This window comes from Pseudophryne corroboree, chromosome 4, assembly GCF_028390025.1.
Source record: "Pseudophryne corroboree isolate aPseCor3 chromosome 4, aPseCor3.hap2, whole genome shotgun sequence".
NCBI classification, from domain to species: Eukaryota; Metazoa; Chordata; class Amphibia; order Anura; family Myobatrachidae; genus Pseudophryne; species Pseudophryne corroboree.
Genome location: NC_086447.1, coordinates 59,450,666 through 59,477,104, shown reverse-complemented (window position 1 = coordinate 59,477,104; position 26,439 = coordinate 59,450,666). Strand labels below are relative to the sequence as shown.

The window sequence follows — 26,439 nt, the reverse complement described above, 5'->3', positions numbered from 1 at the left end:
AGACTACACCAGTACATAAAGGCAGAGTATTAATAATGTGAGACTACACCAGTACATAAAGGCAGAATGTTTATAATGTGAGACTACACCAGTACATAAAGGCAGAATATTTATAATGTGAGACTACACCAGTACATAAAGGCAGAGTATTTATAATGTGAGACTACACCAGTACATAAAGGCAGAATATTTATAATGTGAGACTACACCAGTACATAAAGGCAGAGTATATATAATGTGAGACCACACCAGTACATAAAGGCAGAGTATTTATAATGTGAGACTACACCAGTACATAAAGGCAGAGTATTTATAATGTGAGACTACACCAGTACATAAAGGCAGAATATTTATAATGTGAGACTACACCAGTACATAAAGGCAGAGTATTTATAATGTGAGACTACACCAGTACATAAAGGCAGAATATTTATAATGTGAGACTACACCAGTACATAAAGGCAGAGTATTTATAATGTGAGACTACACCAGTACAAAAAGGCTGAGTATTTATAATGTGAGACTACACCAGTACATAAAGGCAGTATATATAATGTGAGACTACAACAGTACATAAAGCCAGAGTATTTATAATGTGAGACTACACCAGTACATAAAGGCAGAATATTTATAATGTGAGACTACACCAGTACATAAAGGCCGAGTATTTATAATGTGAGACTACACCAGTACATAAAGGCAGAATATTTATAATGCGAGACTACACCAGTACATAAAGGCAGAGTATTTATAATGTGAGACTACAACACTACAAAAAGGCTGAGTATTTATAATGTGAGACTACACCAGTACATAAAGGCAGTATATATAATGTGAGACTACAACTTTACATAAAGCCAGAGTATTTATAATGTGAGACTACACCAGTACATAAAGGCAGAGTATTTATAATGTGAGACTACACCAGTACATAAAGGCAGAATATTTATAATGTGAGACTACACCAGTACATAAAGGCAGAGTATTTATAATGTGAGACTACACCAGTACATAAAGGCAGAGTATTTATAATGTGAGACTACACCAGTACATAAAGGCAGAATATTTATAATGTGAGACTACACCAGTACATAAAGGCAGAATATTTATAATGTGAGACTACACCAGTACATAAAGGCAGAGTATTTATAATGTGAGACTACACCAGTACATAAAAGGCAGAATACTTATAATGTGAGACTACACCAGTACATAATGGCAGAGTATTTATAATGTGAGACTACACCAGTACATAAAGGCAGAGTATTTATAATGTGAGACTACACCAGTACATAAAGGCAGAATGTTTATAATGCGAGACTACACCAGTACATAAAGGCAGAATATTTATAATGTGAGACTACACCAGTACATAAAGGCAGAGTATTTATAATGTGAGACTACACCAGTACATAAAGGCAGAATATTTATAATGTGAGACTACACCAGTACATAAAGGCAGAGTATATATAATGTGAGACCACACCAGTACATAAAGGCAGAGTATTTATAATGTGAGACTACACCAGTACATAAAGGCAGAGTATTTATAATGTGAGACTACACCAGTACATAAAGGCAGAATATTTATAATGTGAGACTACACCAGTACATAAAGGCAGAGTATTTATAATGTGAGACTACACCAGTACATAAAGGCAGAATATTTATAATGTGAGACTACACCAGTACATAAAGGCAGAGTATTTATAATGTGAGACTACACCAGTACAAAAAGGCTGAGTATTTATAATGTGAGACTACACCAGTACATAAAGGCAGTATATATAATGTGAGACTACAACAGTACATAAAGCCAGAGTATTTATAATGTGAGACTACACCAGTACATAAAGGCAGAATATTTATAATGTGAGACTACACCAGTACATAAAGGCCGAGTATTTATAATGTGAGACTACACCAGTACATAAAGGCAGAATATTTATAATGCGAGACTACACCAGTACATAAAGGCAGAGTATTTATAATGTGAGACTACAACACTTCAAAAAGGCTGAGTATTTATAATGTGAGACTACACCAGTACATAAAGGCAGTATATATAATGTGAGACTACAACTTTACATAAAGCCAGAGTATTTATAATGTGAGACTACACCAGTACGTAAAGGCCGAGTATTTATAATGTGAGACTACACCAGTACATAAAGGCAGAGTATTTATAATGTGAGACTACACCAGTACATAAAGGCAGAATATTTATAATGTGAGACTACACCAGTACATAAAGGCAGAGTATTTATAATGTGAGACTACACCAGTACATAAAGGCAGAGTATTTATAATGTGAGACTACACCAGTACATAAAGGCAGAATATTTATAATGTGAGACTACACCAGTACATAAAGGCAGAATATTTATAATGTGAGACTACACCAGTACATAAAGGCAGAGTATTTATAATGTGAGACTACACCAGTACATAAAAGGCAGAATACTTATAATGTGAGACTACACCAGTACATAATGGCAGAGTATTTATAATGTGAGACTACACCAGTACATAAAGGCAGAGTATTTATAATGTGAGACTACACCAGTACATAAAGGCAGAATGTTTATAATGTGAGACTACACCAGTACATAAAGGCAGAATATTTATAATGTGAGACTACACCAGTACATAAAGGCAGAGTATTTATAATGTGAGACTACACCAGTACATAAAGGCAGAATATTTATAATGTGAGACTACACCAGTACATAAAGGCAGAGTATATATAATGTGAGACCACACCAGTACATAAAGGCAGAGTATTTATAATGTGAGACTACACCAGTACATAAAGGCAGAGTATTTATAATGTGAGACTACACCAGTACATAAAGGCAGAATATTTATAATGTGAGACTACACCAGTACATAAAGGCAGAGTATTTATAATGTGAGACTACACCAGTACATAAAGGCAGAGTATTTATAATGTGAGACTACACCAGTACATAAAGGCAGAGTATTTATAATGTGAGACTACACCAGTACAAAAAGGCTGAGTATTTATAATGTGAGACTACACCAGTACATAAAGGCAGTATATATAATGTGAGACTACAACAGTACATAAAGCCAGAGTATTTATAATGTGAGACTACACCAGTACATAAAGGCAGAATATTTTTAATGTTAGACTACACCAGTACATAAAGGCCGAGTATTTATAATGTGAGACTACACCAGTACATAAAGGCAGAGTATATATAATGTGAGACCACACCAGTACATAAAGGCAGAGTATTTATAATGTGAGACTACACCAGTACATAAAGGCAGAGTATTTATAATGTGAGACTACACCAGTACATAAAGGCAGAATATTTATAATGTGAGACTACACCAGTACATAAAGGCAGAGTATTTATAATGTGAGACTACAACAGTACATAAAGGCAGAGTATTTATAATGTGAGACTACACCAGTACATAAAGGCAGAGTATTTATAATGTGAGACTACACCAGTACAAAAAGGCTGAGTATTTATAATGTGAGACTACACCAGTACATAAAGGCAGTATATATAATGTGAGACTACAACAGTACATAAAGCCAGAGTATTTATAATGTGAGACTACACCAGTACATAAAGGCAGAATATTTTTAATGTTAGACTACACCAGTACATAAAGGCCGAGTATTTATAATGTGAGACTACACCAGTACATAAAGGCAGAATATTTATAATGCGAGACTACACCAGTACATAAAGGCAGAGTATTTATAATGTGAGACTACAACACTACAAAAAGGCTGAGTATTTATAATGTGAGACTACACCAGTACATAAAGGCAGTATATATAATGTGAGACTACAACTTTACATAAAGCCAGAGTATTTATAATGTGAGACTACACCAGTACGTAAAGGCCGAGTATTTATAATGTGAGACTACACCAGTACATAAAGGCAGAGTATTTATAATGTGAGACTACACCAGTACATAAAGGCAGAGTATTTATAATGTGAGACCACACCAGTACATAAAGCCATAGTATTTATAATGTGAGACTGATGATAGAGGCTATTAGAGATGTGTTGAATATTGCTGATACAACACCTGAGCAGGTTGAGGAGGCTTACTTCACTGACAATAAGAAAGCCTCGCTAACCTTCCCTGCGTCAAAGGAATTAAATGCTTTAATTGAAAGAGCTTGGGAAAACCCGGATAAAAAAATCCAGATACCTAAAAGGGTTCTGGTGGCATTTCCTTTCCCGGTAGAGGATAGGAAAAAATGGGAAACCCCGCTTAATGTTGATGCGTCAGTATCCAGACTCTCAAAAAAGGTGGTTTTACCTGTTCCAGGATCTACCGCCTTGAAAGAGCCAGCTGATCGTAAAATTGATAATATGCTCAAATCAATGTACACAGCTTCTGGGGCAATAAAACACCCCACTAATGCCAGTGCTTGGATTGCCAAAGCTATAGTATACTATACTATGGAGAAATGTGATGTTGATTTGTTTTTACGTAGCATTCAGGATTCGTCAGGATTTCTGGTAGAATTCATGAAAGACCTGGGTTCCATGGCTGCGGGAATTTCTTCCATGTCTGTATCAGCTCGTAGAGGACTGTGGTTGCGCCAGTGGTCTGCCGACGCGGAATCCAGAAGTGTGGAGGTCAGGCTCTCTTTGGGGAAGTGTTAGATACATGGATCTCCACGGCTACGGCTGGTAAGTCACCTTTTCTTCCCTCAGCTACACCTGCCCAGAAAGGCCAAACCGTCCAACACCTTCTTTCGGGGAGGTCGGCCCAAGTCCAAGAAACCTGCAGCTGCAGGTTCTCAGGAACAGAAACCTGCTTCAGGTACACCAAAGTCCTCCGCATGACGGTGGACTGCACGCCCCTGAGGTGGGGCCGGTGGGAGAGAGACTCAGGCATTTCAGTCACATCTGGGTGTCATCCGGCCTGGACCCCTGGGTGCAAGATATTGTGTCTCAGGGTTACAAGCTGGAATTTCAAAATCTCCCTCCTCACCGATTTTTCGAATCAGGCTTGCCAGCTCTGCTGGCGGACAGGACTGTCCTGCAAGATGCCGTCCAGAAGTTGGTGGAGGCACAGGTCATTGTGCCAGTACCACCTCATATGCAAAACAAAGGTTACTATTCGAACCTTTTCATGGTACCGAAACCGGATGGTTCGGTCAGGCCCATTCTGAACTTAAAATCACTAAACCCCTTTCTGAGGGAGTTCAAGTTCAAAATGGAGTCTCTAAGGGCAGTTCTATCAGGTCTGGAGGAGGGGGAATTCCTGGTATCCTGGGATATCAAGGATGTGTACCTCCACATTCCGATTTGGCTGCCGCATCAAGCTTATCTTCAATTCGCACTGTTGGACTGTCATTTTCAGTTCCAGGCCCTGCCATTCGGCCTCTCCACAGCCCCGAGGGTGTTCACCAAGGTGATGGTGAAAATGATGTTTCTCCTCTGCAGACAGCGGGTGAACATAATTCCATATCTGGACGATTTGCTGATAAAAGCATCATCCAAGGAGAAGCTGTTACGATCCATAGTCCTCACAACCCAGCTTCTCAGAGAACATGGCTGGATCCTGAATCTTCCAAAGTCACATCTGGAACCAACCAGGAGGTTGTCCTTTCTGGGAATGATCCTTGACATGGAAGTGCAGAGGGTGTTTCTTCCAGAGGAAAAAGCGTTGGTGATACAAACAATGGTCCGGGATGTCCTGAAGCCAACCTGGGTGTCGGTTCATCAGTGCATTCGCCTTCTGGGAAAGATGGTGGCCTCTTACGAGGCCCTGCAGTATGGGAGGTTTCACGCTCGATCTTTCCAACTGGATCTCCTGGAAAGTGGTCTGGATCCCATCTACACATGCACCAGAGAATACGTCTGTCTCCAAAGGCCAGGATTTCTCTCCTCTGGTGGCTGCAACTGCCTCACCTTCTGGAGGGCCGCAGATTCGGGATTCAGTACTGGATCCTTCTAACCACGGATGCACGTCTCCGGGGCTGGGGCGCAGTCACTCAAGGGGAAACCTTCCAAGGAAGTTAGTCAAATCTGGAAGCCGGCCTGCCGATAAACATTCTGGAACTAAGAGCCGTCTACAACGGTCTTCTTTAAGCGGCCCATCTTCTGAGAAATCGGGCTGTTCAAGTACAGTTGGACAATGTGACAACGGTGGCTTACATAAACCGACAGGGCGGAACGAAGAGCAGAGCTGCAATATCAGAGGTAACAAGAATCATCCTCTGGGCAGAAAAACACGTGTTGGCGCTGTCAGCAATCTTCATTCCGGGAGTAGACAACTGGGAAGCGGACTTCCTCAGCAGACACAATCTCCATCCAGGGGAGTGGGGTCTCCATCAGGAGGTGTTCGAGGAGATAACAGATCTTTGGGGTGTACCCCAGATTGACATGATGGCCTCTCGTCTCAACAAGAAGCTTTGGCGGTATTGTTCCAGGTCGTGGGACCCACAAGCAGTGGAGGTGGATGCCCTAGTGACTCTGTGGGTGTTCCAGTTGGTGTACGTGTTTCCTCCACTTCCACTCATCCCAAGAGTTCTAAAGCTCATAAGGAGAACAAGGGTTCAAGCGATCCTCATTGCTCCAGACTGGCCAAGAAGGGCTTGGTACGCGGATCTTCTGGATCTACTGCAAGAAGAGCCGAGGCCTCTTCCTCTTCGGGAGGACCTGCTGCAGCAGGGGCCGTTCGCCTATCAAGACTTACCGTGGCTACGTTTGACGGCATGGAGGTTGAACGCCAGATATTAGCTCGGAAGGGCATTCCGAACAAGGTTATTCCTACCCTGATACAGGCTAGGAAAGAAGTAACGTCTTAACATTACCATCGTATTTGGAAAAAATATGTATCTTGGTGTGAGTCTAAGAAGTTTCCTATGGTGGAGTTTCAACTGGGACGGTTTCTCCTCTTCCTGCAAGCAGTGGATTTGGGCCTCAAGTTGGGATCTGTGAAGGTCCAGTTTTTGGCCCTATCCATTTTCTTCCTGAAACAGTTGGCTGCCCTCCCTGAGGTTCAGACTTTTTTGAAGGGAGTTCTGCACATCCAACCTCCCTTTGTACCGCCTACGGCGCCCTGGGAACTTAACGTGCTGTTGCAGTTCATCCAGTCGGACTGGTTTGAGCCTCTACAGGAGGTTGAGGTCAAGTTTCTCACGTGGAAGGCTGTCACTTTGTTGGCCTTAGCTTCTACTAGACGTGTGTTGGAGTTGGGGGCTTTGTCATGTAAAAGCCCATACTTGATCTTCCGGACACGTCAGCAGTTCCTTCCGAAGGTTGTGTCGGCAACATGGCTGCCTTATCTGGTAAACTTGTGGATGGGATGAAAAATACATGGACCTGATGGTTTTACTGGAACCCTACTCTGAACCTAAGGACTCTGCAATCTCCCCGTTTTGTGTTCTCTTCTGGGGGTGGACTATTCCACCCTGGGTAATCCTACGCAGAGCGCCTAAGATGGCTGCCGCACCTGGTACCTTGTGAGGGTGGAATACACAACCCCTGGAGGTTATTACCCAAAATGCTTACACCAACCCTGCATTATGCTTTCTGTCTTTATTGTCTGTGTGGTTTATCTTTTGATGTAATACTTAAATCTTCTGTATTATGTGCATTGTTTGAGTTCTAGTTGGCGCCGCGGATGGCTGCCTCGGTGCTGCTCTGCCAAGCAGCCTTTGTGTTTAGTCCTACGTGTATAATATGTCTAATATGTTGAGTCTATTGTACAGTTGCAATGTGCAGTATCAACTCATACGTGTAATGTATGCTATGTTCTTCCCCCTTCGTATGCTATGTATTCCCCCTTCATGTTGCTGCTTGGCGATGCATTGTACCACAAAGAATTCCTAGTGTACGTGAGTACACCTGGCCAATAAAGCTGATTCTGATTCTGATTTCATATCAACCAACCTATTGTGGTGTCAGTTTCATCAAAGTCCTTGGATGTTGTAAGGGCTCTGAAAATCTATGTGAAGAGGACTGCTCGTCACAGAAAATCGGACTCTTTGTTTGTCCTGTATGATCCCAAGAAACTTGGGTATCCTGCTTCTAAGCAGTCTATCTCTCGCTGGATCAGGTTCACTATCCAGCATGCGTATTCTACGGCAGGGTTGCCATGTCCTATGTCTGTTAAGGCCCACTCTACTCGTAAGGTGGGTTCTTCCTGGGCGGCTGCCTGGGGTGTCTCGGCTTTACAGCTTTGCTGAGCGGCTACTTGGTCTGGGTCGAACACGTTTGCAAAGTTCTACAAGTTCGATACTTTGGCCTCTGATGATCTGAAGTTCAGTCAATCAGTTCTGCAGGAGCCTCCGCGCTCTCTCTCCCGTTCTGGGAGCTTTGGAACATCCCCATGGTACTAATCTGAACCCCAGCATCCTCTAGGACGTAAGAGAAATATGATTTTGGTTACCTACCGTTAAATCCTTTTCTTGTAGTCTGTAGAGGATGCTGGGCGCCCGCCCAGCGCTTCGTCTTCCTGCTAGCGTTATTTGGTTCAGTACAACTTTGTTTAAGTAGAGTACTTCATTGTTACTTGGTAAGTAATGTTTCAGCAGTTGCTGAGTTTTCAAGCTAAGTTAGCTTGATGTGCCTTGTATGTGTGAGCTGGTATGAATCTCGCCACTATCTGTGTATAATCCTTCTCTCGAAGATGTTCTTCTCCTCGGGCACAGTTTCTAGACTGTGTGGTAGGGAGGAGCCAGCCCACACTCTCAAACTCTTAAAGTGCCAATGGCTCCTGGTGGACCCGTCTATACCCCATGGTACTAATGTGTACCCCAGCATTCTCTACGGACTACGAGAAAAGGATTTACCGGTAGGTAACCAAAATCCTATTTTTACTGCCAAGATCAGACGTAATTGGGTATATTACGCATGGTTTGACCGCAGGGTATAAAGCAAGTGAGCGGGTCCATTCTGGTGTCCTGCATTTAGGGGTAAAGGAAGAGCAGTAGGAATCTGCTTTCAACTATTCCATATGGTGAACCCTGTTGATGGTTGTACTATGCAATAAGCATTACTTTGATTTTATTATTGTAAAAATAAAAGTTAAGTTTTCATTTATTAACTAAGAGTGAATGAGAATACCTTTCCTTTCTTTTTTCCCCCTGCTATTTTTTCTGCAATGTAAGATCAATAAATATTCACCATAGGTTTTGTACATCAGCTAATTTCCACCAATTTAAATGCACATGGGGGGTCATTCCGAGTTGTTCGCTCGTTATTTTTTTGTCGCAACGGAGCGAATAGTCGCTAATGCGCATGCGCAATGTCCGCAGTGCAACTGCGCCAAGTAAATTTGCTAAGCAGTTAGGTATTTTACTCACGGCATTACGATGTTTTTTCTTCGTTCTGGTGATCGTAATGTGATTGACAGGAAGTGGGTGTTTCTGGGCGGAAACAGGCCGTTTTATGGGTGTGTGTGAAAAAACGCTACCATTTCTGGGAAAAACGCGGGAGTGGCTGAAGAAACGGAGGAGTGTCTGGGCGAACGCTGGGTGTGTTTGTGACGTCAAACCAGGAACGAAACTGACTGAACTGATCGCACTGGCAGAGTAAGTCTCGAGCTACTCAGAAACTGCACAGAGAAGTCTTTTCGCAATATTGCAAATGTTTCGCTCGCAATTTTGAGAAGCTAAGATTCACTCCCAGAAGGCGGCGGCTTAGCGTGTGCAAAGCTGCTAAAAGCAGCTTGCGAGCGAACAACTTGGAATTACCCCCATGGTTTGCTGTACAGTAGAGAGTAAGCAATGTTTCGATACCCTACAGCAAATGTATCATTTTGGTAATTCTGCAGCTTGATTAGGACAGCATATTATTAAGAGGAAGATAGAATAATATAATATGTAACTTCCTGCTGCTATTACTACATACAGTACTTTCAAAGCTCATTGCAAGAAACATCTCGGTTTCTTCTTTTTCCATTACTAAGCATCCCGCTTATCTGTCAGCTTTATCCCAGCATTACCTAATGGGGCCCACGTTACCTCAATGCATTAACCCACAGCTTACGCAATCGCTGCCAGAGTACATGTCCCGGCGTGGCCTGCCAGCTTTCCAACATTGCCTGAATATCACAGGTATACATATAAATACACAGCACTCTCCTCTTCTTCCTCTCTCCACAGCAACATCAACTTCCCAGGCTTTGCAGGAGTTACCCTCAGAGAGAGTGGGGAGAGATAAAGTACCAACCAATCAGCTCCCAACTGTCATTTTTCAATCACAGCACATGTAACATGGCAGTTGGGAGCGGATTGGCTGGCACTTTATCTCTCTCCACTTTCTCTCTCTCTCCAAGACTGGGTACATCTCCCCCTTGGAGACGGAGCTTTCACCCTTGTGGTTGTCGGCAGCTATAAAAAAACAAAAAACAAAAAAAAATGTTATTTATAAAAATAGTTGACAAACAAATATACAAAGTCAATAAATGTACAACATAGACAAGACAAGACAAATTTGACAATAAGTATCTTGAGAGTAGAAATATAAGTTTTTTAGATTTTTTTTTGTTCATTTATTTTTCGACCAGGAAAAATAAAATAAAATATCAAATACAATAAAAATACAAGGTGGGGGTTTATATAAAACAGACCTGACCTAGAAAAGAGCTGCAAATGGTACTTCGGATGCTCAATTTCCACACGTTATTACGCCAATTGACACCGTATTAATCCAATTCAATATAACAGTTACCATAAAAAAATGATCACTATAGTTTTAAAGCCAGGAGTTTCCCAAACTTCTTATAACTGATCAGCCACCGACTAGTGTTTCCCCACAACGTCCACTATGATTATTTAATGTTGGACGGTCGTTCTTGTTTTTTCTCTATTTCAACTACAGTATTTCAATCAAGATAAGTATATTTCATGGGAAGGGCTGTTATAATGAGGGGGAGAGTAGTTATTCACCTTATTGTTGTTATAAAGGGGGTCATTCCGAGTTGTTTGCTCGTTGCCGATTTTCGCTATACTGCGATTAGTCTCTTACTGCGCATGCGCAAGGTTCGCAGAGCGCATGCGCTTAGTTTTACACAAAAGTTAGGTATTTTACTCACGGCATAACAAAGCTTTTTCATCGCTGTGCTGATCGTAGTGTGATTGACAGGAAGTGGGTGTTTCTGGGCGGAAACTGGCCGTTTTATGGGAGTGTGCGGAAAAACGCAGGCGTTCCAGTTGCAAAACGCAGGAGTGGCTGGAGAAACGGGGGAGTGGTTGGGCAAACGCTGGGTGTGTTTGTGACGTCAAACCAGGAACGAAAAGGACTGAGCTGGTCGCAATGGCTGAGTAAGTCTGGAGCTACTCAGAAACTGCTAAGAAATTTCTATTCGCAATTCTGCTAATCTTTCGTTCGCACTTCTGCTAAGCTAAGATACACTCCCAGAGGGCGGCGGCTTAGCGTGTGCAATGCTGCTAAAAGTAGCTAGTGAGCGAACAACTCGGTATCACCCCCAATATGTATGTACTGTGTTGGCGATGGTAATAGCAAAGTAATAGTACAAACACAGTAGCAGACCCCTTAAAGTCACGAAGCAACCCAAAACCAGTGGAGTGGTTTATTTGGCAGCAATATGGATGTACAGCCGTACTCCACTGTATACTGAGTGGAGTATACAGACCACCAGCCGGTGACTGTATGGAGGTAGCGGTGCTTGTATAAGCGGTGAGGAGAGCCACGGATGCAGTATATCGCAGGGTCTCATTGTGCTAAGTAGAACACGCTCAGCAACGGAGCCAGAGCTGTCTTAACAGCAGTGTAGGCCCCTGGACATAGCAATGCACTGGGGCCCCTACCCACCCATCAGCGGCAGGGGTAGGGGGTGCTATCAGCGGCAGCTTTGATGTCCCGCCGGGGGTAGGGGGTGTTCTATCTTTCGCTCAGCATGTAGGACTTGGAGAAATAATTTCTGCTAATTACTCCTCTACTGCACAGATGGGCAGGAGGGAGAACGCTAAACTGTAGAAGGGGACATTGTGCTGAATGAAGGGGCCCTGGTACATGACTTCCAGGGTGGTATGGGGTGTTTAATACATAGGGGAGGGGTGGATGGTGTAGTGGGCTTAATATTCATCATTTTCCGGGGGTCAGGGCGGCTTGCTTTACTGCAGATATCTCCAGTTCCTGGAAATAGATTTCTTAGCTTTAATGGGATAAAAAAAACTAGAGAGTCCCATCTTTCAGGAGGTACTGGGCAGTGCCGTAACTAGGCTTTTTATTGCTGTGCAAGAAACTGCATTCTTCCCCCCCCCATGCAAGATAGGGGCAGTGCATGCAAAAAAATATATAGGGGCGTGGCTTCATGGTGAAGGGGCATGGCCACAAAATAATACCAATTCATACTACGGTGCACAGTAGTCTCCGTTATTCAAATTACGCTGCACAGTAGCGCCACTACACCAGGTAGAGCCCCTTTTTACACATTACGGCAAACAGCGTCCCCCTTTTTACACATTACGGCAGACAGCATCCCCTTTTTACACATTACGGCAGACAGTCCTCCTTTTTACACATTACGGCAGGCAGCATCCTCCTGTTTACACATTACGGCAGACAGCGTCCCCCTTTTTACACATTACGGCAGACAGCGTCCCGCTTATTACACATTACGGCAGACAGCGTCCCTTTTTTACACATTACGGCAGACAGCGTCCCCCTTTATACACATTACGGCAGACAGCGTCCCCCTTTTCACACATTGCGGCAGACAGCGTCCCCCATTTACACATTACGGCAGACAGCGTCCCCTTATTACACATTACTGCAGACAGCATTCCCTTTTACTCATTACGGCAGACAGCGTCCCCTTTTTAAACATTACGGCAGACAACGTGCCCTTTTTACACATTACGGCAGACAGCGTCCCCCTTTTTACACATTACGGCAGACAGCGTCCCCCTTTTTACACATTATGGCAGATAGTCCTCCTTTTTACACATTACGGCAGGCAGCGTCCCCCTGTTTACGCATTACGGCAGACAGCGTCCCCTTATTACACATTACTGCAGACAGCATCCCCTTTTACTCAATACGGCAGACAGCGTCCCCTTTTTAAACATTACGGCACACAACGTGCCCTTTTACACATTACGGCAGACAGCGTCTCCTTTTTACACATTACGGCAGACAGCGTCCCCTTATTACACATTACTGCAGACAGCATCCCCTTTTACTCATTACGGCAGACAGCGTCCTCCTTTTTACACATTATGGCAGACAGTCCTCCTTTTTACACATTACGGCAGGCAGCGTCCCCCTGTTTACACATTACGGCAGACAGCGTCCCCTTATTACACATTACGGCAGACAGCATCCCCCTTATTACACATTACGGCAGACAGTGTCCTCCTTTTTACACATTACGGCAGACAGCGTCCCCCTTTTTACACATTACGGCAGACCGCGTCCCCCTTTTTACACATTACGGCAGACAGCATCCCCCATTTTACACATTACGGCAGACAGCGTCCCCCTTTTTACACATTACGGCAGACAGCGTTGCCCTTTTTACACATTACGGCAGCCAGCATCCCCCTTTTTATACATTACGGCAGCCAGTCCCCCTTTTTACACATTGTAGCAGACAGAAGAGAGAGAGAGAGAGAGAGAGAGAGAGAGAGAGACAGAGATACTGTACTTACCATCTCTTCCCGCTGGCAGTCAGGCTCCTCGTGCAGGCAGATCCATTCCCGGGCAGCGGAGAAGGAGGAGCAGGGAGGGGGACTGGAGCCGCAGCAGCGCTACGTAATTGGTTGAGGCACCACTGCAGCAGCCCCCTCTCCTTCCGCATTGGCTGCTCGCCGCTGTGAATGCTGGGATGAGGGAACCGCATCCCAGCATTCACAGCAGCACAGAGCAGCCAATACGGAAGAAGAGGGGACTGCTGCAGCGGCGCTACTACCAATGACACAGCGCTGCTGCAGCTCCAGTCCCCCTCCCTCCTCCTCCTTCCCTGCCTCCGGTGCTGCTGCTCTCCTCCAGCGTGGCGCACGGCACAGAACAGGCAGCTTGTAATGAGTCAATTTGACTCATTACAAGCCGCTGGCTGTGCGCCCTTAGGGCAACTGCGCTGTGTGCCAGGCACACCTGGTACACAGGTAGTTACGGCGCTGGTACTGGGGACTTGGGGATCAGACTTTAGGAGCCAGAGCAATCCACCAACAAAAATATAAAACTGCATATTAAGCGTGTGGAGCTGGAGCAGAGACCAGCTGCTGGAAGGCTGATATCTCTGGTTCTGGGCATAGTAGCAACAAGCTGCCAGTGTCCACTGAAAGGGAAGAGTTCCAGCTTTTGGAGTATACCCTCAGAAAAACTCTAAGTCAAACAGAACCCAAGATATCTGGCTGGGAAGAACAATTAACAGGCTTGGATGGGGACCAGAAGTCGGATATCTCCGGTTCCCCAGGACCGATTTTAAAAAAACTGGTACCCCTGTAAAGAGGGGACCCTCAGCTATCAGCCTAGGGCCCTTTTACTTCTGGGGCCCTTGGGCAAGAGCCCATTGAGCCCATACGAAAAGACGTCCCTGAACGGAGCATGCGCAATGCTGAAAATCGCAATATCCGCCCGCTAAACGAACCCGTGTGCAACTCTTTAAAAGCCCCTTCCTGTTTGCAAAAGGGCACATGATAACTCTTCATTCATTCAGCACATAGTGACTGTATATAGCAATAACTGTTCCATCATATTTCTGCACCTCCCAACGTCACTGATTAGGAAGACTCTGAAATAAAGTGAGTCCATCAAAATAAACACACGGGATATTCGCTAAAGGAGGACTAAAGCCATAAAACACCGCCTACATTCACAGGAGACACTGCTCTTGATATATGGCTGTAGTTAATTATAACTATTAATATTATAAATCCATCACTGTGGGCAGTGTTGGCTGCCGCAGAGGGACACTAGAGGAAGTGTTTGCGATGGCTTTTATCCAAGGGGCTGCCCCAGTTTGTCTCAATATTTTATTTTCACGTTCACCTATGACATGCGTTATTATCACTCCTTACAGTATCTCCCCCGACAATGTACACCTATATACGTTCTTCATGTACATTTTACAAGGCCAGATGTTTAGGGTCTGATTCTGAAGCAGATAAACTGAGGTGGCCCTCTGCAACATCTTGAGATGGTGCATTTCCATCTTGGAGCGTCTGTAGATGCACCCACTGAACGCACCATTGACATCACTTCCCTTTTTTGCTATGGAAAAGAATTGAGCAGGATCAGATGTGGTCAGTAGAAGAACTATCTATAGCCTAAATAGCCCGCAAGTAGATTTAAAACAGCAATTATTTAAAATGCAAACTCAGAACTTTTTTGCCTTTTAAATTATTGCCACTTTAAATCTAGTGGTTAAATTGGAAAAATCGCAAAGTTGCCTACATCTCACAGGCTATTACATTTGGGCCTACATGTAAGCACTGGGACCCTGCTAATATAGTGAATAATTGGTAGGGACTACAGTAGTATTGGGAAGAGAGAGGATTTAGTCACCATTTTATCATTTGAGTTTGTATTTTGTATTAATTATTCTGTATGCTCTGCTTTCCGCCACAGATCAACATCCATAATGAACCTCGCTGCGGCTGAAGGTCACTTGGCCACTCCGTCCAGTCCAGACCAGCGTTTACCACCCGTGGCTCGGACTCATGCAGTCTCTGAAGTGACGCCGGCCAAGAAGATAACCTTCTTTAAGAGTGGAGATCCCCAGTTCGGTGGAGTGAAGATGGCCATCAACCGGCGCAGTTTCAAAAGTTTCAGCGCCCTCATGGATGATCTTTCAAACCGAGTCCCTTTGCCCTTTGGGGTGCGGACGATCACGACTCCTAGGGGAACTCATAGCATAAACAAACTAGAGCAACTCCAAGATGGGGGGAGTTATATCTGTTCCGATAAAAAATATGTGCAACCCATGGCTGTACGGAAAATGGGCACTCAGAGAGTCAGTCGCCCAGCGAGTGCCCGAAAGCAGAGTCATCATGAGGAACCAGAGGAGGAGTGCTCTTCAGCTCATTTCCAACAGGTGCCGAAACTAAGGAAGAAAATAGTCCTGGTGAAGAATGGAGATCCCACCATTAGACATTCCATCATCCTAAACCGCAGAAACACTCGCAATTTCAGGACTTTCCTGGAGGATGCTTCTGATCTCTTGCAGTATACTGTGCGAAAGCTGTACACTGTGGATGGAAGGAGAGTAAGTAATAAGGATGCTTTATCATGCACAAGGGGTATTATCAACTAGCTCCTCCTCTTTCTCTCTCATCCCCACCTCAACACTTTATGCTGACCTCTCCTTCTCCCTCCCCCACTGTCTCTCTCTTTCTCCGTCCCGCACTCTCTCCTGTACATCTCTGACACAGATGAGTGGGGTCAGAGTTCACACCAACTGTCATTACATTCCACAGTGATGACATCATTTTTATCAGCACTTGATTTTATTATATAGAAAAACTGTTGTTAATGTTCTAATTTTATACCCGTTTTACTTAGAGATATCATCACTTTGGTATTATGGTTAGTGATTGAGCATGTGCACTTAATGGGCATGATGCTGAGTTGAGCGTGAGTAGGCCTCAATTGCTCATGCCTGGAATTAATTGCATATGTATACAACTGTACGCAGAGTTGTCCGCAAGTATGGGACAGGACCGCCACACATCCATATGCTTGGTTTTATATCTGCCACCATCATCAGGGTGCACTTGCACCAGTTCTATCTTTGGTGCAAAAGATCCATCTCTAAACAGGCGTAAATACACGCCAACCTCTAGAGGACATGAAAAGAGCAGGGCCCCTTTATAAAGGAGGACAAGAGTGTGTCAGGAGTGAACCAACCACTTTGATTGGCAGGAGGGATAATCTAGGAATAGTTTCCCAAGGTCATCCATGAGCCTGCTCCACCAAGTTACCCCTAGAGGAGCCTCAGGCAATGGGGGCCACTGGGGTTTCCCGTGTATTCCTGTGGGCCAGTCTGACCCTACCCCGCAGTAAGGGCTGTAAGGAAACCCACACTAACACAAGGCATACATGTGAACCATTGAGCCACATACGGCTAAACTGGGAAAATATGGGTGTAATATGACTGACCGGCGGTCAGCTTACCGACGCCGGGATCCCGGCAGCATACCGACGCCGGGATCCCGGCAGGGAGGGGCGAGTGCAGCAAGCCCCTTGCGGGCTTGCTGCGCTCGCCACGCTGCGGGCTCGGTGGCGACCGCAGGTCGCCACGGGTTCTATTCCCACTCTATGGGTGTCGTGGACACCCACGAGTGGAAATAGTTCCTGTTGGTCGGCATGCCGACCATCGGGATAGTGAGGGGTCGGGACGGTGGAGGAGGTCATGTGACTGTCAGTCTCCCGACCGCCGGTCACATGAATACCACCCGGAAAATATTGCCTTCCTTTGTCAGCCGATATCATTGATACCTTCACAAAACTTCTCTACGGAAAAAGACAAAATCAAGTCCTAGAATTCACTGCAGCCACGTGACTACTGATCACGCTGCTTAGAAGGACCAGACACAGTGGCGTGAATAGATTAAACATATTTAACTGTTAATCAGGCTTTGCTGTATTAGGGTTTGGCTTAGTAACATTCAGAGCGCATGGCTGAATTATTTATTTCCACACCGTGCCTCGCTGATGTCGTTTCCTGCTCGGCCTTGTCACAAGTTGTCCCAGGTAACGTGCTAAAAAAAAAAAAAAAAAAAATATGTGATTAAACATACAGTAGATTGTCAATATCCCATGTGATATGTAAAAACTATCCCAAAAATAAGAATTTACTCATCGGTAATTCTATTTCTCGTAGTCCGTAGTGGATGCTGGGAACTCCGTAAGGACCATGGGGAATAGCGGGCTCCGAAGGAGGCTGGGCACTCTAGAAAGATTTATGACTACCTGGTGTGCACTGGCTCCTCCCACTATGACCCTCCTCCAAGCCTCAGTTAGGACACTGTGCCCGGACGAGCAGACATAATAAGGAAGGATTTAGAATCCCGGGTAAGACTCTTACCAGCCACACCAATCACACCGTACAACTCGTGATACTATACCCAGTTTGACAGTATGAAAACAACTGAGCCTCTCAACAGATGGCTCAACAATAACCCTTTAGTTAACAATAACTATTTATAAGTATTGCAGACAATCCGCACTTGGGATGGGCGCCCAGCATCCACTACGGACTACGAGAAATAGAATTACCGGTGAGTAAATTCTTATTTTCTCTAACGTCCTAGTGGATGCTGGGAACTCCGTAAGGACCATGGGGATTATACCAAAGCTCCCAAACGGGCGGGAGAGTGCGGATGACTCTGCAGCACCGAATGAGAGAACTCCAGGTCCTCCTCAGCCAGGGTATCAAATTTGTAGAATTTTGCAAACGTGTTTGCCCCTGACCAAGTAGCTGCTCGGCAAAGTTGTAAAGCCGAGACCCCTCGGGCAGCCGCCCAAGATGAGCCCACCTTCCTTGTGGAATGGGCATTTACAGATTTTGGCTGTGGTATGCCTGCCACAGAATGTGCAAGCTGAATTGTACTACAAATCCAGCGAGCCATAGACTGCTTAGAAGCAGGAGCACCCAGCTTTGTTGGGTGCATACAGGATAAACAGCGAGTCAGAGTTTCTGACTCCAGCCGACCTGGAAACATATATTTCTCTGACGTCCTAGTGGATGCTGGGAACTCCAAAAGGACCATGGGGAATAGCGGCTCCGCAGGAGACTGGGCACAAAAGTAAAAGCTTTAGGACTAGCTGGTGTGCACTGGCTCCTCCCCCTATGACCCTCCTCCAAGCCTCAGTTAGTTAGATTTTTGTGCCCGAACGAGAAGGGTGCAATCTAGGTGGCTCTCCTGAGCTGCTTAGAGTAAAAGTTTAAATTAGGTTTTTTATTTTCAGTGAGTCCTGCTGGCAACAGGCTCACTGCATCGAGGGACTAAGGGGAGAAGAAGCGAACTCACCTGCGTGCAGAGTGGATTGGGCTTCTTAGGCTACTGGACATTAGCTCCAGAGGGACGATCACAGGCCCAGCCATGGATGGGTCCCAGAGCCGCGCCGCCGTCCCCCTTACAGAGCCAGAAGAGCAGAAGAGGTCCGGAAAATCGGCGGCAGAAGACGTCCTGTCTTCAATAAGGTAGCGCACAGCACCGCAGCTGTGCGCCATTGCTCTCAGCACACTTCACACTCCGGTCACTGAGGGTGCAGGGCGCTGGGGGGGGTGGGGGGGGGCGCCCTGAGACGCAATAAAAATACCTTAGATGGCAAAAAATACATCACATATAGCTCCTGGGCTATATGGATGCATTTAACCCCTGCCAGAATACATAGAAAAACGGGAGATAAGGCCGCCGATAAGGGGGCGGAGCCTATCTCCTCAGCACACTGGCGCCATTTTCCCTCACAGCTCCGTTGGAGGGAAGCTCCCTGGCTCTCCCCTGCAGTCACTACACTACAGAAAGGGTTAAAAAAGAGAGGGGGGGCACTAATTACGCGCAGTATTAAAGATACAGCAGCTATAAGGGGAAAAACACTTATATAAGGTTATCCCTGTATATATATAGCGCTCTGGTGTGTGCTGGCAAACTCTCCCTCTGTCTCCCCAAAGGGCTAGTGGGGTCCTGTCCTCTATCAGAGCATTCCCTGTGTGTGTGCTGTATGTCGGTACGTTTGTGTCGACATGTATGAGGAGAAAAATGATGTGGAGACGGAGCAGATTGCCTGTAATAGTGATGTCACCCCCTAGGGGGTCGACACCTGAGTGGATGAACTGTTGGAAGGAATTACGTGACAGTGTCAGCTCTGTATAAAAGACAGTGGTTGACATGAGACAGCCGGCTACTCAGCTTGTGCCTGTCCAGACGTCTCATAGGCCGTCAGGGGCTCTAAAGCGCCCGTTACCTCAGATGGCAGATATAGACGCCGACACGGATACTGACTCCAGTGTCGACGGTGAAGAGACAAATGTGACTTCCAGTAGGGCCACACGTTACATGATTGAGGCAATGAAAAATGTTTTACACATTTCTGATAATACGAGTACCACCAAAAAGGGGTATTATGTTCGGTGAGGAAAAACTACCTGTAGTTTTCCTGAATCTGAGAAATTAAATGAGGTGTGTGATGATGCGTGGGTTTCCCCCGATAACAACTGATAATTTCTAAAATGTTATTGGCATTATATCCTTTCCCGCCAGAGGTTAGGGTGCGTTGGGAAACACCCCCTAGGGTGGATAAAGCGCTCACACGCTTGTAAGGGCTCTACCCTCTCCTGAGATGGCCGCCCTTAAGGATCCTGCTGATAGAAAGCAGTAGGGTATCCTAAAATGTATTTACACACATACTGGTGTTATACTGCGACCAGCAATCGCCTCAGCCTGGATGTGCTGGGTTGGCGTGGTCGGATTCCCTGACTGAAAATATTGATACCCTAGATAGGGACAGTATATTTTTGCCTATAGAGCATTTAAAAGATGCATTTCTATATATGCGTGATGCACAGCGGAATATTTGCCGACTGGCATCCAGTCTAAGTGCGTTGTCCATTTCTACCAGTAGAGGGTTATGGACACGACAGTGGTCAGGTGATGCGGATTTCAAACGGCATATTGCCTTATTAAGGGGAGGAGTTATTTGGGGTCGGTCTTTCAGACCTGGTGGCCACGGCAACAGCTGGGAAATCCACGTTTGTACCCCAGGTCGCCTCTCAACATGAGAAGACGCCGTATTATCAGGCGCAGTCTTTTCGTGGACAAGCGGGCAAAAGGTTCCTCATTTCTGCCCCGTGACAGAGGGAGAAAAGGCTGCAGAAATCAGCCAGTTCCCAGGAACAGAAACCCTCTCCCGCCTCTGCCAAGCCCTCAGTATGACGCTGGGGCTTTACAAGCAGAATCAGGCACGGTGGGGGGCCCGTCTCAATGAATTTCAGCGCGCAGTGGGCTCACTCGCAAGTAGACCCCTGGATCCTTCAGGTGATATCTCAGGGGTACAAATTGGAATTCGAGACGTCTCCCCCTCGCCGTTTCCTAAAGTCGGCTTTACCGATGTCTCCTTCTGACAGGGAGACAGTTTTGGAAGCCATTCACAAGCTGTATTCCCAGCAGGTGATAATCAAGGTACCCCTCCTGCAACAGGGAACGGGGTATTATTCCACATTGTTGTGGTACCGAAGCCGGACGGCTCGGTGAGACCGATTCTAAATCTAAAATCTTTGAACACTTACATACAGAGGTTCAAATTCAAGATTGAGTCACTCAGAGCAGTGATTGCGAACCTGGAAGAAGGGGACTATATGATGTCTCGGGACATCAAGGATGCTTACCTTCATGTCCAAATTTACCCTTCTCACCAAGGGTACCTCAGGTTTATGGTACAGAACTGTCACTATCAGTTCAGACGCTGCCGTATGGATGGTCCACGGCACCCCGGGTCTTTACCAAGGTAATGGCTGAAATGATGATATTCCTTCGAAGGAAGGGAATTTTAGTTATCCCTTACTTGGACGATTCCCTGATAAGGGTAAGATCCAGGGAACAGTTGGAGGTCGGTGTAGCACTATCTCAGGTAGTGTTGCGGCAGCACGATTGGATTCTCAATATTCCAAAATCGCAGCTGGTTCCGACGACTCGTCTTCTGTTTCCTAGGGATGATCCTGGACACAGTCCAGAAAAAGGGTTTCTCCCGGAGGAGAAAGCCAGGGAGTTATCCGAGCTAGTCAGGAACCTCCTAAAACCGAGCCAAGTCTCAGTGCATCAATGCACAAGGGTTCTGGGTAAAATGGTGGTTTCCTACGAAGCAATCCCATTCGGCAGATTCCACGCAAGAACTTTCCAGTGGGACCTGCTGGACAAATGGTCCGGGTCGCATCTTCAGATGCATCAGCGGATAACCCTGTCACCAAGAACAAGGGTGTCCCTCCTGTGGTGGTTGCAGAGTGCTCATCTTCTAGAGGGCCGCAGATTCGGCATTCAGGAATGGGTCCTGGTGACCACGGATGCCAGCCTGCGAGGCTGGGGAGCAGTCACACAGGGAAGGAATTTCCAGGGCTTATGGTCAAGCCTGGAGACATCACTTCACATAAATATCCTGAAGCTAAGGGCCATTTACAATGCTCTAAGCTTAGCAAGACCTCTGCTTCAAGGTCAGCCGGTGTTGATCCAGTCGGACAACATCACGGCAGTCACCCACGTAAACAGACAGGGTGGCACAAGAAGCAGGAGGGCAATGGCAGAAGCTGCAAGGATTCTTCGCTGGGCGGAAAATCATGTGATAGCACTGTCAGCAATTCCGGGAGTGGACAACTGGGAAGCAGACTTCCTCAGCAGAACACGACCTCCACCCGGGAGAGTGGGGACTTCACCCAGAAGTCTTCCACATGATTATAAACCGTTGGGAAAAACTCGACAGGTATTGCGCCAGGTCAAGGGACCCTCAGGCAATAGCTATAGACGCTCTGGTAACACCGTGGGTGTACCAGTCAGTGTATGTGTTCCCTCATCTGCCTCTCATACCCAAGGTACTGAGATTGATAAGATGGAGAGGAGTAAGCACTATATTCGTGGCTCCGGATTGGCCAAGAAGGACTTGGTAACCGGAACTTCAAAAGATGCTCACGGAGGATCCGTGGCCTCTACCTCTAAGAAGGGACCTGCTTCAGCAAGGACCCTGTCTGTTCCAAGACTTACCGCGACTGCCTTTGACGGCATGGCGGTTGAACGCCGGATCCTGAAGGAAAAAAGGCATTCCGTATGAAGTCATCCCTATCCTGATCAAAGCCAGGAAGGATGTAACCGCAAAACATTATCACCGCATTTGGCGAAAATATGTTGCGTGGTGCGAGGCCAGTAAGGCCCGACGGAGGAAATTCAACTGGGTCGATTCCTACATTTCCTGCAAACAGGAGTGTCTATGGGCCTGAAATTGGGGTCCATTAAGGTTCAAATTTCGGCCCTGTCAATTTTCTTCCAAAAAGAACTAGCTTCAGTCCCTGAAGTTCAGACGTTTGTAAAAGGGGTACTGCATATACAGCCTCCTTTTGTGCCTCCAGTGGCACCTTGGGATCTTAATGTAGTTTTTGGGTTCCAAAAAGTCACATTGGTTTGAACCACTTAAATCTGTGGAGTTAAAATATCTCACATGGAAAGTGGTCATGCTGTTGGCCCTGGCCTGGGCCAGGCGCGTGTCAGAATTGGCGGCTTTATCCTGTAAAAGCCCTTATCTGATTTTCCATTCGGACAGGGCGGAATTGAGGACTCGTCCTCAGTTTCTCCCTAAGGTGGTTTCAGCGTTTCACCTGAACCAACCTATTGTGGTGCCTGCGGCTACTAGGGACTTGGAGGACTCCAAGTTGCTAGACGTTGTCAGGGCCCTGAAAATATATGTTTCCAGGACGGCTGGAGTCAGAAAATCTGACTCGCTGTTTATCCTGTATGCACCCAACAAGCTGGGTGCTCCTGCTTCTAAGCAGACTATTGCTCGTTGGATTTGTAGTACAATTCAGCTTGCACATTCTGTGGCAGGCCTGCCACAGCCAAAAATCTGTAAATGCCCACTCCACAAGGAAGATGGGCTCATCTTGGGCGGCTGCCCGAGGGGTCTCGGCTTTACAACTTTGCCGAGCAGCTACTTGGTCAGGAGCAAATACGTTTGTAAAATTCTACAAAATTGATACCCTGGCTGAGGAGGACCTGGAGTTCTCTCATTTGGTGCTGCAGAGTCATCCGCACTCTCCCGCCCGTTTGGGAGCTTTGGTATAATCCCCATGGTCCTTTCGGAGTTCCCAGCATCCACTAGGACGTCAGAGAAAATAAGAATTTACTTACCGATAATTCTATTTCTCATAGTCCGTAGTGGATGCTGGGCGCCCATCCCAAGTGCGGATTGTCTGCAATACTTGTACATAGTTACAAAAATCGGGTTATTATTGTTGTGAGCCATCTTTTCAGAGGCTCCTCTGTTATCATGCTGTTAACTGGGTTCAGATCACAGGTTGTACGGTGTGATTGGTGTGGCTGGTATGAGTCTTACCCGGGATTCATAATCCTTCCTTATTGTGTACGCTCGCCTGGGCACAGTATCCTAACTGAGGCTTGGAGGAGGGTCATAGGGGGAGGAGCCAGTGCACACCAGCTAGTCCTAAAGCTTTTACTTTTGTGCCCAGTCTCCTGCGGAGCCGCTATTCCCCATGGTCCTTTCGGAGTTCCCAGCATCCACTACGGACTATGAGAAATAGAATTATCGGTAAGTAAATTCTTATTTTTCAGGGCCCTGACAACGTCTAGCAACTTGGAGTCCTCCAATTCACTAGTAGACCACAATAGGCTGGTTCAGGTGAAACGCTGACACCACCTTAGGAAGAAATTGGGGACGAGTCCTCAATTCTTCCCTATCCATATGGAAAATCAGATAAGGGCTTTTACATGATAAAGCCGCCAATTCTGACACTCGCCTGGCTGAAGCCAAGGCCAATAACATGACCACTTTCCACGTGAGATATTTTAGATCCACGGTTTTTAGTGGCTCAAACCAATGTGATTTTAAGAAAACTCAACACCACGTTGAGATCCCAAGGTGCCACAGGGGGCACAAACGGGGGCTGAATATGCAGCACTCCTTTCACAATGCCTGAACTTCAGGTACTGAAGCTAATTCTTTTTGAAAGAAAATCGACAGAGCCGAGATCTGTACTTTAATGGAGCCTAGACTTAGGCCCATATTCACTCCTGCTTGCAGGAAATGTAGAAATCGACCTAGTGGAAATTCCTCTGTTGGGGCCTTTTTGGCCTCGCACCATGCAACATATTCCCGCCACATGCGGTGATAATGCTTTGCCGTAACATCTTTTCTGGCTTTAATAAGCGCAGGAATGACTTCTTCCGGAATACCCTTTTCCTTCAGGATTCGGCGCTCAATCGCCATGCCGTCAAACGCAGCCGCGGTAAGTCTTGGAACAGACAGGGCCCCTGCTGAAGCAGGTCCTGTCTGAGCGGCAGTGGCCATGGGTCCTCTGATATCATTTCCTGAAGTTCCGGGTACCAAGCCCTTCTTGGCCAATCCGGAACCACGAGTATCGTTCTTACTCCTCGCCATCTTATTATTCTCAGTACCTTTGGTATGAGAGGCAGAGTAGGGAACACATAAACCGACTGGTACACCCACGGTGTCACTAGAGCGTCCACAGCTATCGCCTGAGGGTCCCTTGACCTGGCGCAATATCTCTTTAGCATTTTTGTTGAGGCGGGACGCCATCATGTCCACCTGTGGCCTTTCCCAACGGTTTACCAACAGCAGGAAGACTTCTGGATGAAGTCCCCACTCTCCCGGGTGTAGTTCGTGTCTGCTGAGGAAGTCTGCTTCCCAGTTGTCCACTCCCGGAATGAACACTGCTGACAGTGCTAGTACGTGATTTTCCGTCCATCGGAGAATCCTTGTGGCTTCTGCCATTGCCATCCTGCTTCTTGTGCCGCCCTGTCGGGTCACATGGGCGACTGCCGTGATGTTGTCTGACTGTATCAGTACCGGCTGATTTTGAAGCAGGGGTCTTGCCTGACTTAGGGCATTGTAAATGGCCCTCAGTTCCAGAATTTATATGTAGGGAAGTCTCCTGACTTGACCATAGGCCCTGGAAGTTTCTTCCCTGTGTGACTGCTCCCCAGCCTTGAAGGCTGGCATCCGTGCTCACTAGGACCCAGTCCTGTATGCCGAAACTGCGGCCCTCTAGAAGATGAGCACCCTGCATCCACCACAGTAGAGACACCCTGGTCCTTGGAGACAGGGTTATCATTTGATGCATTTGAAGATGCGATCCCGACCACTTAACTAAGAGGTCTCACGGGAAGGTCCTCGCATGGATCCTGCCGAATGGAATTGCTTCGTATGAAGCCACCATTTTTCCCAGGACTCGTGTGCAACGATGCACCGATACCCTTTTTGGTTTTAGGAGGTCTCTGACTAGAGATGACAGCTCCTTGGCTTTCTCCTGCGGGAGAAACACTTTTTTCTGTTCTGTGTCCAAAATCATCCCCAGGAACAGTAAGCGAGTGGAAGGAACCAGCTGTGACTTTGGAATGTTCATAATCCAGCCATGCTGTTGTAGCACCTCCTGAGATAGTGCTACTCCGACCAGTAACTGCTCCCTGGACCTTGCCTTTATAAGGAGATCATCCAAGTATGGGATAAATAAAAACTCCCTTTTTTGAAGGAGTATCATCATTTCTGCCATTACCTTGGTAAACACCCTCGGTGCCGTGGACAGTCCAAACGGTAGTGTCTGGAATTGGTAATGGCAATCCTGTACCACAATCTGAGGTACTCCTGGTGAGGAAAGTAAATAGGGACATGCAGGTAAGCATCCTTGATGTCCAGGGATACCATGTAATCCCCCTCGTCCAGGCTTGCAATAACCGCCCTGAGCGATTCCATCTTGAACTTTGTTATGTAAGTG

The 26,439-nt window shown here is 46.1% G+C and overlaps 1 protein-coding gene across 1 annotated transcript in view; it reads left to right on the top strand.

Annotated features, from left to right (window-relative positions):
* The window catches only part of RP1L1 (RP1 like 1), a 143,722-nt gene that overhangs the window by 97,087 nt on the left and 20,196 nt on the right, over positions 1–26,439 (top strand). The window contains exon 2 of the mRNA XM_063915083.1: positions 15,558–16,194. Within this exon, the coding sequence (XP_063771153.1) occupies positions 15,571–16,194 (624 nt within the window). The 5' untranslated portion in view covers positions 15,558–15,570. The remainder of the gene's footprint in view (positions 1–15,557; positions 16,195–26,439) is intronic.